At 37.1% G+C, this 14,900-nt stretch overlaps 1 protein-coding gene across 1 annotated transcript in view; it reads right to left on the bottom strand.

Annotated features, from left to right (window-relative positions):
- LOC121384660 (putative cuticle collagen 145) overlaps nucleotides 1–7,848 on the bottom strand; it is a 50,698-nt gene extending 42,850 nt beyond the window's left edge. The window contains exons 1-2 of the mRNA XM_041515145.1: nucleotides 7,693–7,848; nucleotides 5,899–6,454 (exon numbers count right to left, since the gene is read on the bottom strand). Coding sequence (XP_041371079.1) covers nucleotides 5,899–6,454; nucleotides 7,693–7,716 — 580 coding nt within the window. The 5' untranslated portion in view covers nucleotides 7,717–7,848. The remainder of the gene's footprint in view (nucleotides 1–5,898; nucleotides 6,455–7,692) is intronic.
- Nucleotides 7,849–14,900: the final 7,052 nt, after the last annotated feature.

Below are 14,900 nucleotides of genomic sequence, written 5' to 3'. Positions count from 1 at the left end.
TGACCTTTTGATAAACCAATAATGTAGCAATGAACATCAATGATTATTTCATGCACTTATTTCTATTTGTAGCATAATATATAATCCTACCGTTAAGGGGGCGAGACGTAGCCCAGTGGTAAACGGCTCGCTTGATGAGCGGTCGGTTTGTCTTCGATCCCCGTCAGTAGGCCCATTGGGCTATTTCTCGCTCCAGCCAGTGCACCACGACTGGTATATCAAAGGCTGTGGTATGTGCTATCCTGACTATGGGATGGTGCATATAAAAGATCGCTTGCTGCTAGTTGCATGAAGTGGCGACAGCGGGTTTCCTCCGTCAATATCTGTGTAATCCTTAACCATATGTCCGACGTCATATAACCGTAAATAAAATGTGTTGAGTGCGTCGTTAAATAAACCATTTCTTTCCTTCCTACCATTAAAACCTTTATGTTTCCCCTACCATTAAATATCAGAAATTTTGACAAACCTCCATATGACACAAATTGTGCTATTATATATATTTTATGTTGGAACCAGTTAACTAAACCTGATACTTTCCTCTTCTATTTGCCTAGAAGTATGCAAAAACTGTTTTAAAGACTTAAAACCCACATTTTATAGAAATATGAGAGACGTTTGACAAACGAAAATGGCTCAAATTTAGGAGTCGGTAAAAATAAATGGTGACCTTTTGATCTCTGCTAACCTCATTAATCATCCAACCATCTAGAAATGCACATGAATTATTACTTCATGCTACTACCGTCTATGTGAGTGGTACTATATAAGCATACAATTAAAACGTTCAGAGTTATATGGCATTTTGTTTCCACTACCTTTCAATGTCTGAAATTACGACAAACCACCATATCACAAAAATCGTGCAATTATATATTCTAAGTAGGAACCATTTGACTAAACATGTTGTTTTCCTCTTCTAGTTGCCTAGAAGTATAACAAGATATTTTAAAAACGTGATAAATATCATTTTATAAAAATAAGAGAGAAGTCTAGAAGAAAATGGACCGATCTTAAGCGTCGGTATAACATTGTGACATTTTGACCTCTGTTGACCTAATTAATCAACCAACCATACAGATCAATAATTACCTCATGTTATGACCTTCAATTTGAGTGATAATATATAATCCTACCGTTAAAACTATCAGAGTTACGTGGCATTGTTTCCCCTACCATTAAATATTGGAAATTCTGACAAACTGTTATATCATGAAAACCATGTCATTATATAGAATATGTCAGAACCAGTTAATTAAATCACAGAAGTATACATAAATTGTTTAAAAGATTTGATAAACCACATTTTACAGAAATGAGAGAGACGTTTGATGACAAAAGATTTTAAGCGCGTGTCCAAAAAGGTGACCTTTTGACCTCTGCTGACCTAATGAAAATATTTACATGTTAAAAATGTCATGACTAGATAGTAGAGACAGGTAGCGTTAATATACGGGGTCATTTTCTATTCTATCTTGTATATTGACTGAACTACAGACATTTCAGTTATCCCTAACCCTAAGTTCTTCATGGCGTAGATTGCAACCGTGTTGTTAAAAACGTCAACATTTTTAAAAATCGGAATAGATTGTCAACTAAGAAACCCATTTCATAAACTATATAAATCAGGGTATTCAAAATATCCTCAGATCTTTTGAACCTTTTCGGTTCAATAAACACCTTAAAATTTACAACCGCCCGACGAAGCAACCTTAGTGCGATTGTAAACCCAAACTTACTACAGTGGCGATCTTAACTACGATTAAAATATTATAGTCCGTCCCATCCTATAAAAATGTTGGGTGGGTTGTTTTTTTTGGTTTTTAAAAAATAATTTGAGTTTTGTTTGATGTAAGAAGAAAAATAAAAGTGTTTTGGAAATAAGTGGAGAAAAAAAGGAGTCCAGTTTAGAAAACATGCGGCTCGTAAATAACTAACTTGTAGTTTTTGTTTAGCTATAGATCGACTTCGCACCCTTGTTTTGGCTTCGTAGACAGTAAATATAACATATCCAACGGTATTTTTTATATGCTTGTTTGTTTGTTTTGTTTAACGACACCACTGGAGCACATCGATTAATTAATCATCGGCTATTGGATAACAAATATTTGGTAATTCTGACTAAGTCTGATGATCAGAGGAAACCCGCTACATTTTTCCTAATGCAGCAAGGGATATTTTATATGCACTTTCCCACAGACAGGAAAGCACATACCACGGCCTTTGTCCAGTTGTAGTGCACTGGTGGGAACGAGAATGTTTTTTAGCTGAATGGATCTATCGAGGTAGTTCGATCCTGCGACAGAAGCACCTCAAGCAAGTACTCAACTGACTGAGCTAAATCCCGTCCCAATTTGTTAATGTATATGATACATTTGACAAAATGTACTTTTTATATTTTTCATCATTTTAAGACTTAACCGTTATATTTTGTTTTAAATTATGAAAAATAAAAACATACCGAAAGAAAATTGCGTTGTCTGAATTACTCTCTGAATTATTTCGACATGGGTCAAGGTTAGTAGACTAGTTTTTATTTTAATGTGGTGTAGCGTTGCAATGATATAGCTAATTTTGAATTTAAAAGACGTCATTATTCCAGTGACGTTACTTACCATCTTCTTATAATTTAACACTAAACTCGGTGGATGACGTTTCCGTTTTAACAACGCTAGAAACATCCCAATGCAAAATTGCTATTGAAATGTTTTTGTATGACTGATGTTGTTTTTTAAAATTACGGTAAGATATGTTATATTTATTGTGTACGAAGCCAAAACAAGGGTGGGAAAAGTGACTGTCGTCGTCCTCAATGGCGAAAGAGGCCGACGATTCCAAATCCGCTCGAAACACTTGCAAATGTCACGAACTAGCATGCCTAGGTATCCGATACACGTTCCATTCGCATCCCCTCTCCCTAATTTAAGATCGCGACTTTAGAGCTTACAATAGGCGCAGACCTATTGTAAATATTGATAGAAACTTACGTTGATTGTAAGCTAAGGTCGTTTAGTAAAACGGGCTGTCGATTGTAGGAAAAAGATACGATCGCTACCTTAGGCACTTAAGGCGATAATAGTGCTAAAATCGCTTACAATCACGTTCAAAATAGTTATATACATGTAAATTATTACAATATTGCTAGTGAATCGCCTATGTCGACTATAAATAATACAAGATATAGCGATACACCCAGGCGCGGATTTAGTGGGGGCCCAAGGGGCCCGGCCCCCCCCCCCTATTTTTGGGGTCAAGTTATTATTATTTTTTAACTATAGCATACACTAGAGTGGAATTACACAAAAATGCACTTATTTCAACATTTCGCGGAGGAGCATGCCCTCAGGCCCCCCCTATTTAAAAATCCTGGATCCGCGCCTGACACCACTTCGTAAACAGGCCACGGTTAGAGTCGACCGAAACGCATTATCGCAAAAAACACACCTTAGGTTTGGAACATTAAACAAACGTGTGTGGGTTGCGTCAAAAACTGAATTTTCCTGAATTAACCGACTACATTAAGAACTTTGATAGTGTGTGTTTTTCAGAGACAAAGCATTTAACACATGAAACAAACACGGCAAATACGATACGGTAGTGTAGTTTATGTATAATAAAATGGTCAAATAAAAAAGTCACTTTTCAGCCATATTTTTCTGTTCGTGTAAAATAAGAAAAAAAGACTCCATCATATGCGGTCATGTGGGATAGAAAAAGTACACCCGAGGTGGTGAAAACGTCGACTTGGGACGAGGCTTGCTTCCTCGGGTGTACTTTTTTCTATCCCACATGACCACATATGATGGAGTCTTATAATCTTGGTCCTTGTACTTTTACTCCTCATTTTACTCTGCATGAGATAACCTAACTGTATGCAAATATTTTGTTTTTCAAAAATAAACATATTTATAGCTAAAAACCAAAAAGCATGGTACTACAGTGTTGGCATTGCTATTTGTGACGGAACATGCTCTTAATTTGTTTTCGTCTGTGGCGATATTAATTGTTTTAGAGGGCCGTGTGCAGTTCCAATATGCACTTAAGCCCAGATGGGCAACTTGTTACGTGATACCTTTGCGCGACGGTCGTCGAGCTTTTCTAATACACACCCAGCGCAGATGCGGAGGCCATGTGGCCAGTAGTTACGTAATACCTCCGCGAGTGCGGTTTTTACAACCGTGATATTGGTGACTAGGCGTCATTGAGTCTGACCATCTAAGAAAAATATGCCGGCGTGGTGGCTGTGGAAAATTCACATGATACGCGAGGGACCGCCTTGTACCCCAAGGCGATATTTGGTTTTTTAATAAATAGCTAGGGTTTTAGAGATATCGGGGAGAAACATAAGGTAGGCTCCAGGGGATCGCTGTCCGTCCGGACTGGTAAATAATTTTATTTCTGCTCTGTTGTATAACCTTGATGTGATTGATGTGACTTTAAATATTTTAATACTGTATTATACCAATATTATTTAGACGGTGCTGCCGGTCATCTGACGCAGTATACTGTAGGCTCACCGTTCTGATATATATACTCTTCAAAAGAAGAAACGCAAAACCACATTGTCGTAACATTTGGAGAATTGATTTAATTATTGAATGGTGAGTCCGATAATTACCAAATGTTGCAGGATTGTTCACAATTCACTCTAGTCCATTGTGAGTAAGTGATAGGACACACCACCAAGGTCAAGGTCATCTGGAGTCAATACCGGGTGTGGCCTCCGCGTGTGTTGACAACTGCCTGGCACCGCCTGCCCATTGAAGCAACCAGAGTACGGATGACGTCCCGGGGGATGGTGGCCCACTCGGCCTGCAAGGCTGCTGCCAGCTCGGGCAGGGTCTGGGGCTGTGGTTGTCGCTGTCGGAGGCGTCGGTCCAACTCGTCCCATAGATGCTCAATTGGGTTCAAATCCGGTGATATCGATGGCCAAGGAAGGACATTGCGGCAGTACATTTGTCAGCGTAGGTTAATACAGATTCCAAAGTGTATTGTGTTTTTGTTGTGTTTTCTAGTGAACTAAACGTGCTATAATAATATATACTTATATAAGACCTTATCTCTGATCATACCTAGACGAGCCAGCGGGTATAACCGCCTGTTACAGAGAGATCTAATAGATATACAGTTAGGAGAGATATTTGGACAATCCTGTTTCATTCAGTTACGGGTATTATAGGATCCGCGTGACACTATTACACAATAAATTTTAATTACTTTAAATTTTAATATGCCTCCTATAATATGTGCTATGTGTTCAATAACTTTCATCTTAATATTATAATGAATAAAAAAAATTCTGTTTTTTTAATTATTATTATTAAAAAAAAAAACTGTTTGGTTCATTGTGTGAAAAATCTATGGTCTACATGCGTTCAATCGCTATAGAACTTTTTTTTCGCAAACTGATTTGCAGACCAATCAATCTTTCATTCAGAATATCTCAGCTATTAAAAATATCAAAATAAAAAGTATAGCAGAAGAGTTTTTCTTGAACCTGTTTTTTCCGTTTTGGCTCCCTGACTAGCACATTAAACCAGTTGACTGTTTGACCGACTGGCATGGTGATTTAGCCTTACGGTTGGTAAGGTACAGCGTGCGTAACAAATACAAATTTGTATTTGGATACAAATACGAACATAAATTGAAATGGGAGATGGATTTCCCCACCCCTAATTAATAACTAATATAACAAACATTCATTTATAGACACTTAAAATATAATATATCTGGGAAGACGTATATCAGAATATCAGAAAAACAAACCTTCCGTTTTAAATATATCAATGTTTAAGACTGTTATACGTTATACAATAGGTATATAGTTTTTGTCATAACACATCTTTCGAAAAATCTCAATTAAAATGGATGACACGTCATTTATTTGACTATATTTACCCATATTGGTTGGTCCTGATTTCACCGATGAAGGGTTCATAACCTGTAGCGCCGGGTCAAGTGGTGGCTGGTTAGAATCATAAAACATAGCTGAATCGGCAGGACGTTGGTTGGTATCCATTGGTGGATTCTGTAGCATTGGTGCATTAAGATCATGCTGAGGCATTGGTGCATTAGGATCATGCTGGAGCATTGGTGCATTAGGATCATGCTGAAACATTGGTGCATTAGGATCATGCTGAGACATTGGTGCATTAGGATCATGCTGAGGCATTGGTGCATTAAGATCATGCTGAGACATTGGTGCATTAGGATCATGCTGGAGCATTGGCGCATTAGGATCATGCTGAGACATTGGCGCATTAGGATCATGCTGAGACATTGGTGCATTAGGATCATGCTGAGACATTGGTGCATTAGGACCATGTGGGGCCATTGGTGCATTAGGACTGTATGGGTCCGTTGATTGATTTGGATCCACAAATGAGCCGCTGGTGTCATAGCCTGCGAGTGGATTCGGTTGACCAAATACAATTGACGAACATGCCAAACAAACCTGAAACAAATTGTACAGTTGATATGACCTTCACAATAATTACAGAGAAACATAAGTACAAAATAATAAAAACTAAAAACTAAAACGCCATGAAACAAATATAAATTAAAATAAACGTTTGATAGGCCTCATGTCTCGGGAACCATCACTCTTCAGCCGATTCTTTATATTAGGGTCCTCATGGACATGGCCCTGTTTGGAATCCAGTTATCTCTCAAAGTCTTGCAGCTGGAAAAGGGGCAACGTCGAACTTTAATTGACTAACCACGATGCGTTCTGAGCTATCCAGACATCACTAAAAAGGATGCTGTTTAACTCAACCATATGCATGGAACCACATGCTTGGTGCCTACAATCCACGCGGTCGATCCCATCACGTGCATGACACAGTGGGCAGACCTGGATAGTATATACTGCTGAATGAATATCTATGTATTGTATGTATGTCGAGGTTGACTGTTACATACATAGATATTAAAGAACTGGTGCAGGGGCTAATTAAATCCTTTCTGGCCTCACAAATTGCCCCATGCCTTTGGTGGGACTCGAACCTGTGGCACCGAATCGCCCGCAAATTGCAAGACTAACCACAATGCGCTTTGAGCTATTGAGACATCCACAAAAAGGATGCTCTTTAACTCAACCACATGCATGGGGCCTACAATCTACGCGGTCGATCTCGCTTACATGCATGAAACAGTGGGCAGACACTGGCTAGTATGTACTGATGTATGAATATCTATATATTGTATGTATGTCGAGGTTGACTGTTACATACATATATATTAACGCACTGGCGCAGGGAATAGTTATGTATGTATGTATGTATGTATGTATGTATGTATGTATGTATGTATGTATGTATGTATGCATGTATGTAAGTATGTATGTATGTATGTAGTTACGCTTTCTGAAAATATAACAGCACATTATATTCATTATAAAAAATTAAAATCCGATGACATATTATGTAAAAACATCATCATGTACACTGATAGGTCGACCCAAACCGATTTTTTTAGGAAGCGTAATTCACAATGTATCACTCCAGAGGTCCCGGATATAAAAAATCATATCACACATGCGTGAATCCATTAATCATTTGTCCCATCCGATCCATTCATGTTTTAACACAGATTATAACTGGAAATAACATATTTGTACAATAATGCTCAATTAAATAAAAACGTCTATTGAATTATTACCATAACTGTAAGAAAATATAGTAAAAAGCTTACCAAGACAATTGTACAGATACACATTGTAGGCTTTATCTCCTAATGAAACGACCTCCCACTAGTGTTCATTCAAAGATAGTCTTATAATATTTTAAACAAAGGTGAAAATGACTGGTCCGCCTCAAATTCTTTTTTTTTAGTTTTCTTTTGAGTATGTTTTATTTTGATGAATGCATATCGCTGTTAGCGGTTTAGTGAGACAGGGCCAGGACAGATGTTTATTCTTATCCCCGTAATGACGTTCCTCAGAAAGTCGTCTGTCAAACACTGTCACCAGGCTTCTCTCCGGTGTAACGTGGTCTAGTTGTCTCCCTTATCGGCAAGGTAGACCAAGTACACAAGATGATTTCTATAAGGGAGGTCTGTATTACTGAAGTCTCATTACGAAGCGGACTGTACGATAAACTGTGCATTATTCAAACATTTTTCTAGAGCTCCCCCCCCCCCCCCACTCTCCCAGCATTTAAATCTTCACCTTCTAGTGCATTATTCAACTTATTTATTCTTCATTAGAATTAAAATTGACTGTCTACATTTGCAAAGAATATTCACCAAACTAAACAGCCTCTATTATGCGACAGGTCTATATGAACTATATCTGAAGTGGGGGGAGTGCTCACGGGGTACTGTGAGAGGGACAGAAACTATTGCGGAACGAGGCACACGTGATATATACATACATACATACATAGATAGATATATATATATATATATATATATATATATATATATATATATATATATATATATATATATATATATATATATATATATATATATTCTTCAAAACAAAATAGGGGAACCTGAAATATTAATATTAATATCAACTATTAGACCGAACATACGTTTTGACCACAGACATCCAAGTAAAGAACGTTGATGTCTGTTTATGAACACACCTAAAGACATTCCATTGTTTGCACGTGCATCATGCAGCTGCCCCGTACACGTGCCTGTGGTGTCATTCTCGATTTTGACAATTTCCAGGAAGGTCGATTAATCACTGTGGAACATTATTTCTATCCATCTTTTTCATTCTGTTGATCATACAGTTGTTATTGTTTTGTTTTAGTAATATGTATTGTTTGAATTTGCGATTTACTGATAATAAAACGTCAACTTTTAAATTTCACTTCTAACCCCAATCGTCCTTTAAGATCTTCGGTGGTCATAAAACCTACTGTAATACTGAACTACCGGTTGTAATGTTTGCCCAATTAATTCACTATTATCATATAACCATTCCCCACAGCTAATGTACCTTACAATTTTGGCAATTGTAAATTCTTGTTAGAGTTCCCCTACTTTTTTTTAGGAATATATATATATATATAAACAGTGGACTCTGTCTAAACTGGATTCACGTGGGACCAATAAAATATGCCTGTTTGGACAGAGTGCCGGTGCAGAGTTACGGTTCTTGCGATATATTGATAAGAAAAAAAATCAACGTAAATAAAACAAACGTTTGGACTGTGTAAAACATATGTAAAAGCAGGGCTAAGTAATGCTTGTTTTTAGTGATTGGTATAAACCTGAAAGATATTTGCGTTTCTAAAAAACTCAAGATAAACAAAATACGACGGGTCGTCAGTGAGAAGCGGGCTGGGGCGCAAGTTCAGTCCTGACTGTTTTGAAAGTTGGATATTAACATTTGACTGTAATAATAAATACGTGCTCAAACCAGAACGCATTTAAAACAGCAAGCAGAATAGATAACATTATTGTATTGATTAAAATCATATCAAACAGTGGTCTGACTTTATAGTGCTGTTATTTTAAACAGATCGGTATCATGCAATGGAAGTATGAACATATATACACATAATAATTCGATTTATCTTGCTACCTACACCCGTTACAACAGGTCCAGTTCATTGTTTATTAAGCCGTTAAAAAGGCGAGATTATTTCATAACACATTCTTTGGTGTTCTAATTACTGGGGAACTGCAGTCATTGTTTAAAATGTGACCACTGACAGACAGTAGCGGTAAGATTGCGTGCCGGTGTAGACAGAGCTATTTACTATAAAACCCATTCTTTTGCTCTTGAAGTCCGCAGTAGAGAGCATCCGGTGTAGACTTTAAAACTGTTGCCGGTTTACACAGAATGCCGGTTTAGACAGATGCCGCTTTGGACACAGTCCTATACTATATATATATATATATATATATATATATATATATATATATATATATATATATATATACTATCCTCACTTCCTACATTCCTAGCATCTGTGGACAAAAACATTTAAAAACGACTATCGATTCACATTTCATGTGGTTATTCGTCTTCCCCACGATGATATGCATATTATCTACACCTCTTCCCCTCCCCGACCTTTCGAGATTCATTATGTTTCATACCGGTGAATTTTAAAGAAATTAATTTCATCTTAGAATCAGAGGACTAATGCTGTTGTAGAAGACTGTAGACCAATCGACCACAGGTTTTTTTAGTACGTACAGTACAGAATGAGTAGCATTGCAAAGTTAAACTTTAATAGCACTAGTATTAATAGAATACATTTGTTTTATACAATTCTGAATGTTCTATGTTGCATGATTAATAGTGTAGTAGAGTTAGGGTATAATAGTTCAAAATACGATACTAACATGCCACTTTACATGCAGTTAGGCTATCATGTTTAGAGTAAATCGTGATATAGGACCAACCTGGCATTGACCCCTATTAGCCAGGTGACGTCACAATTCAAAATGGCCGCTAATGAACTATTTCTCACTCTATATTACATTTAAAAGTGTAAAGTGTAAAATATTACCTCCAATGACACATTTCAGACAATATTATTACTATTGGCGTGTTGCTATTATATATTAATAATAATTTTTGAAGAAAAATATGCATATGCTGAACAACAAAAGAAAGGCGTCTATTCACAAATACCCTCTATATAATATACCAATGGCTAAAGCCTAATTAACAATGGAATCGTTCACTTTTTAAAAAAGCATGAAACTTGACACAAATCTTCTATTTCTCAGTGGTGTGAATTTAAAAAACCCAGATATTAATATCTCTCCCTATGGCCGCCATTTTGATTTTCAAAATGGCTATCACCAGTTACAATCTGTACTAAAAATCTGGGATTCTAAGGCACACAGAACCATGATTCCAAAAACCTTTTCTCATGTTTTAATGAGTTGCGAATCCACCAGTGCATATAAAAAGTAAGTAGTATGTTCATCATATTGGATTAGTATGTTCGCCATATTGGATTTAAAGATGACCGCCATATGTAAACTTTTTCAATAAAAATCTCGAAATCTAAGGCATCATATATACATAATTTACAAACTATAAATCCGCTTATGCATGCAAATATTTATATACATATTTACCAACATTATATTATAATAAAGCAAAATTGAAGATACATCATGTTGAAATTATATTCAACTAAGTCGCCTTTTTTTCAGGTAATCAAAGTGTACTTACATGTATATAAGAAAATGACAAAGTATTTCACACTGAGGTTTATGCATTCTGTAAAATGACGTTTGCTTTTGGTGATAAAATTTTCGTGTAATCTGTAGACTAGAGCAATCAACGAATTTAAGAGCAAAATGAAAATATAATACACCTATTCATATAACATGAACTTGCCTTTTAGATGCACAAATTTAAGTGCCTATGTGTGTGTGTGTGTGTGTGTGTGTGTGTGTGTGTGTGAGTGTGTGTGTGTGTAGGAAAATCACGAAAATATAAATAAAATAAAATAAAGTATTTCACACTAGTTTATTAAAATACCTCATCTGAATCATAAGGCTATGGCAATTGGTAAAATGAGAAATATGTTTAACGTGCATATATCCAATTGAGGTTGACACACACCGACCCAGCACATGGCCTTTGATATTGCCAGCGACTAATTGTATTACAAAAGTGTATACTACATGTGATTACGTTGCTGGACAAGAATAACTACATACTAATGCTTCAACCTATGGGCTCGATAAATCAGTTTGTCTCTTACTACTACTCGTATTAACACAAGACTATTAGAAATAGTGTCACATGACAATTTAGTGACAAGTAATGAATTACTGAGTTGTTGAAAACCGAGTCATCAGTTATACATGTAGTCAGTACACACTACTGAAAATGACAATTCATTTGCTTTGTACCCTAGTACTGCACTTGATATTGTTACATGGGGAATTAGGCATGCAAAAGCTGTGGTGCTTCTCGTGTAGCTTAATGACCTAGTCTCTGAACATTATGAACACTATAAAAATTTGTTTTAATAATAAGTTAATAGTCAATTCCATTAATTTAAAGGAACCATTGCTGTTAAACAGTTCCTACTCCAAACCTCGATATGGGAATGTTTCTACTGACATGATGAAATGATTTGGAGACTTTATTCTGTTGAAGTAATACACATTGCTAGGTCGCTGTAATAGTTTGGAAATAATGTTTGTGTCAAGCCATTCATTCAATGAGGCAAGTGAGGAACAGACTGACAATATCATCCCATGCTATCATTAATGAATATGGTTCTTGATCCAAATATTAAACGGTGCCAGGCCTTATTGTAACCCAAGACACACAATTTCATATAATGACACGGGCATTCCTATCCCAGGATATTGTAGCCTTATAATTCAACCATATACAATTAAGTTGGAATTTATTTGTTGATTGTCTTTATCCCCATCAGACTGCCTATTTCGTATGATCATATTTTGAAGAGATCATGTTAACTTGCTAATGGAGTCACTTAGCACGTTGGAGTCATCTGTCTGTCTTTCCTTCCACAGATCACGTCCAAATCTGATGAAGAAAAGACTGCCTTTGTGGTGACAATCACATAAAAGCAAGTTAGTCTTCCCCTGACTTACACGAACATTTTACCTGCAGAGCTCAAATATACCAAATATATGGGGGGGGGGGGCTGGGGGGGGGGGGTTGGGGGACCACCCTATATTTCAGATACAACAAATTACAGATACTCAGAGCGGTAGTAAGTGCACCTGATGCAGTACACTGTTTGTAATCAAAAGGATATAAGTGAAACACGCTATATATGTAGACAACATCACCGGTAAGTGGAGACAGTTGAGAGGACTGTCACGTGTCACGGTAATCAAACATCAATCATTGGACTTCCATGCTGGACGTTTTACGACAGGCAGGTGTGGTCGGCGAATCACGATTGCCAGACAAACTCAACGTGACATAACTCGAAATGAACTGCCAATAAACCAATGCCTCGTCTAAATCACACGATATGTAACACTAGTAGTAGAATGAAGGAACCATTCGTTTGTTGACCGTTGTAAGATATTACGATAAAGTAGTGTGTTGAGATACGATGCATACGATGCATCTGTGTCGCGATACACTCGATACAACCATGTTTTAATAAGTTTGGCTTAAAATATCACGTTAGAAAGGTACAAACTTGCAAAAATACCCGAGTAATTCTCACATTCGGTTGCATGAATTCTTCAGTATTTGAGGTGTTTATAAATCAATGACAAAACATTAACATTTTTCTAAAGGTTTCTTCGTTAATTCGTTACCTTTTTTATCCAACTGCAAATAGACATATTTTTGAAATAGTAATCTGCATATATCTAAATTGAATATGTAAATAAAAATGTAATTAAAAAAATCCTTTTTTGGTACACGGAACAAAATTGACTAACGGAAATAGTAAATGAGCCACAATGGTACAATTCACATTTTGAAAACACGTCATTATTTATCAAAATATGACATACGATGAACTTAATTTTACGATGTTTAGATTACAAAACCTTAATACGTAGTATCCCAGAAAATTGGAAAGGCATCCCCTAACAATTACATGGGCAGATAAATCTATATAATACTAACAGAGTAATGTTTCTTTATTTAAAGACTAGGTTTTCCTTGTTACACAATGTAGGTTTTCCTTGTTACACAATGTAGGTTTTCCTTGTTACACAATGTAGGTTTTCCTTGTTACACAATGTAGGTTTTCCTTGTGTTGTTTTACAGGAATGTTAAATGAATAAGAGAAATGCGACTGAGAACCACGAGGGTCGTCCTTGGGTGTCCCACTGGGTTCCCCTGGGTCTGTCTTTTATGAACTTCAAACTTCAAACCAGTTTTTACATGCCTATATCCACTAGGGCTCAGGCATGCCCCCCCCCCCCCCCGGTCTTTATCCCTGGCAAGGCCAGCGATTCGACCAGGGGGAGAGGGTTGTGAAAAGGTGGAATGTTTTTTACTTTATACTAAACTTGGGGGATTTTATTAATTTAGATGTGTCGTCCTAAAAGGATGTATGGGTTATTGGTATTTAAATCATTTAGTAGACACTGTTTCTGATCGGGCGTCCTAAAGTTATAATATACTTAATATATTATATAAATTTAGCCCTGGAGGAAAGGTTAACGATCGGGGTGGGCTTTGCGACCAATCCAGATTTGCGGTCCAACACCCGGGTGAGTTTATACCACCCCACCGGGTCGGGCGCCCACGGCGAGTGGCAGGTGGGCAGGGGAGGCCAGACAATCCTAGCCCTAACCCTAACACCCAATCGCCAACGCCCTACCGCCCTATTTCTGGCATACCCAGCCCCCCTACCCAAGGCCATGGGAGGCCATTCCGGCAAGTGGTGATAAGGGTTGATATGGTGAGCCTAGGGGGCTCTGTTAACACACCTAGGTGTGGGGTTTTTTTGTGGGTTTTTTAAGGAGGGGTGGTTATAGAACCACCATCTGATATCTAGCCATAAGGTGATGGCTGGTAAGAGTTGGTCATAAGGTGATGGCCTTGTTATTCCGGCCGCCGAGCTCGTGTGGTGGAGTGAGTAGTTCCTATCTATAGTTAAAATAAAATGTTAAAAAAACATAGAAGGCAAGAACCACTAGACGCAGTCTAGTTGGTAATTTAGAGTGGGTAGTCCTCAAAGAGTTCCCCAACATTCGCCGCAAGTACAGTTTACCATTGTACTACGAGTCACATATACGGATGGCCCAGATAAGCCATTAATGTACAAATGCCCTGTCTGCACGTCGGAACTATACAGTAACGCAAGCAGACAGGGGAGCGATCTGAACCTATGGACGCTTTAATTGTGAAAATAAAAACATGTTATGCAATTTGTTAAAAAGGTAACATAATAATTTATAATTCATATAAAACATTGTTAATATGTTATAAATGTCTGTACTAAAATAAAACATGC

The sequence above is a fragment of the Gigantopelta aegis genome, chromosome 10 (assembly GCF_016097555.1).
Source record: "Gigantopelta aegis isolate Gae_Host chromosome 10, Gae_host_genome, whole genome shotgun sequence".
Taxonomy (NCBI): Eukaryota; Metazoa; Mollusca; class Gastropoda; order Neomphalida; family Peltospiridae; genus Gigantopelta; species Gigantopelta aegis.
Note: the sequence above shows the minus strand (reverse complement) of the source record. Positions and strands in the feature narration are given on the sequence as shown.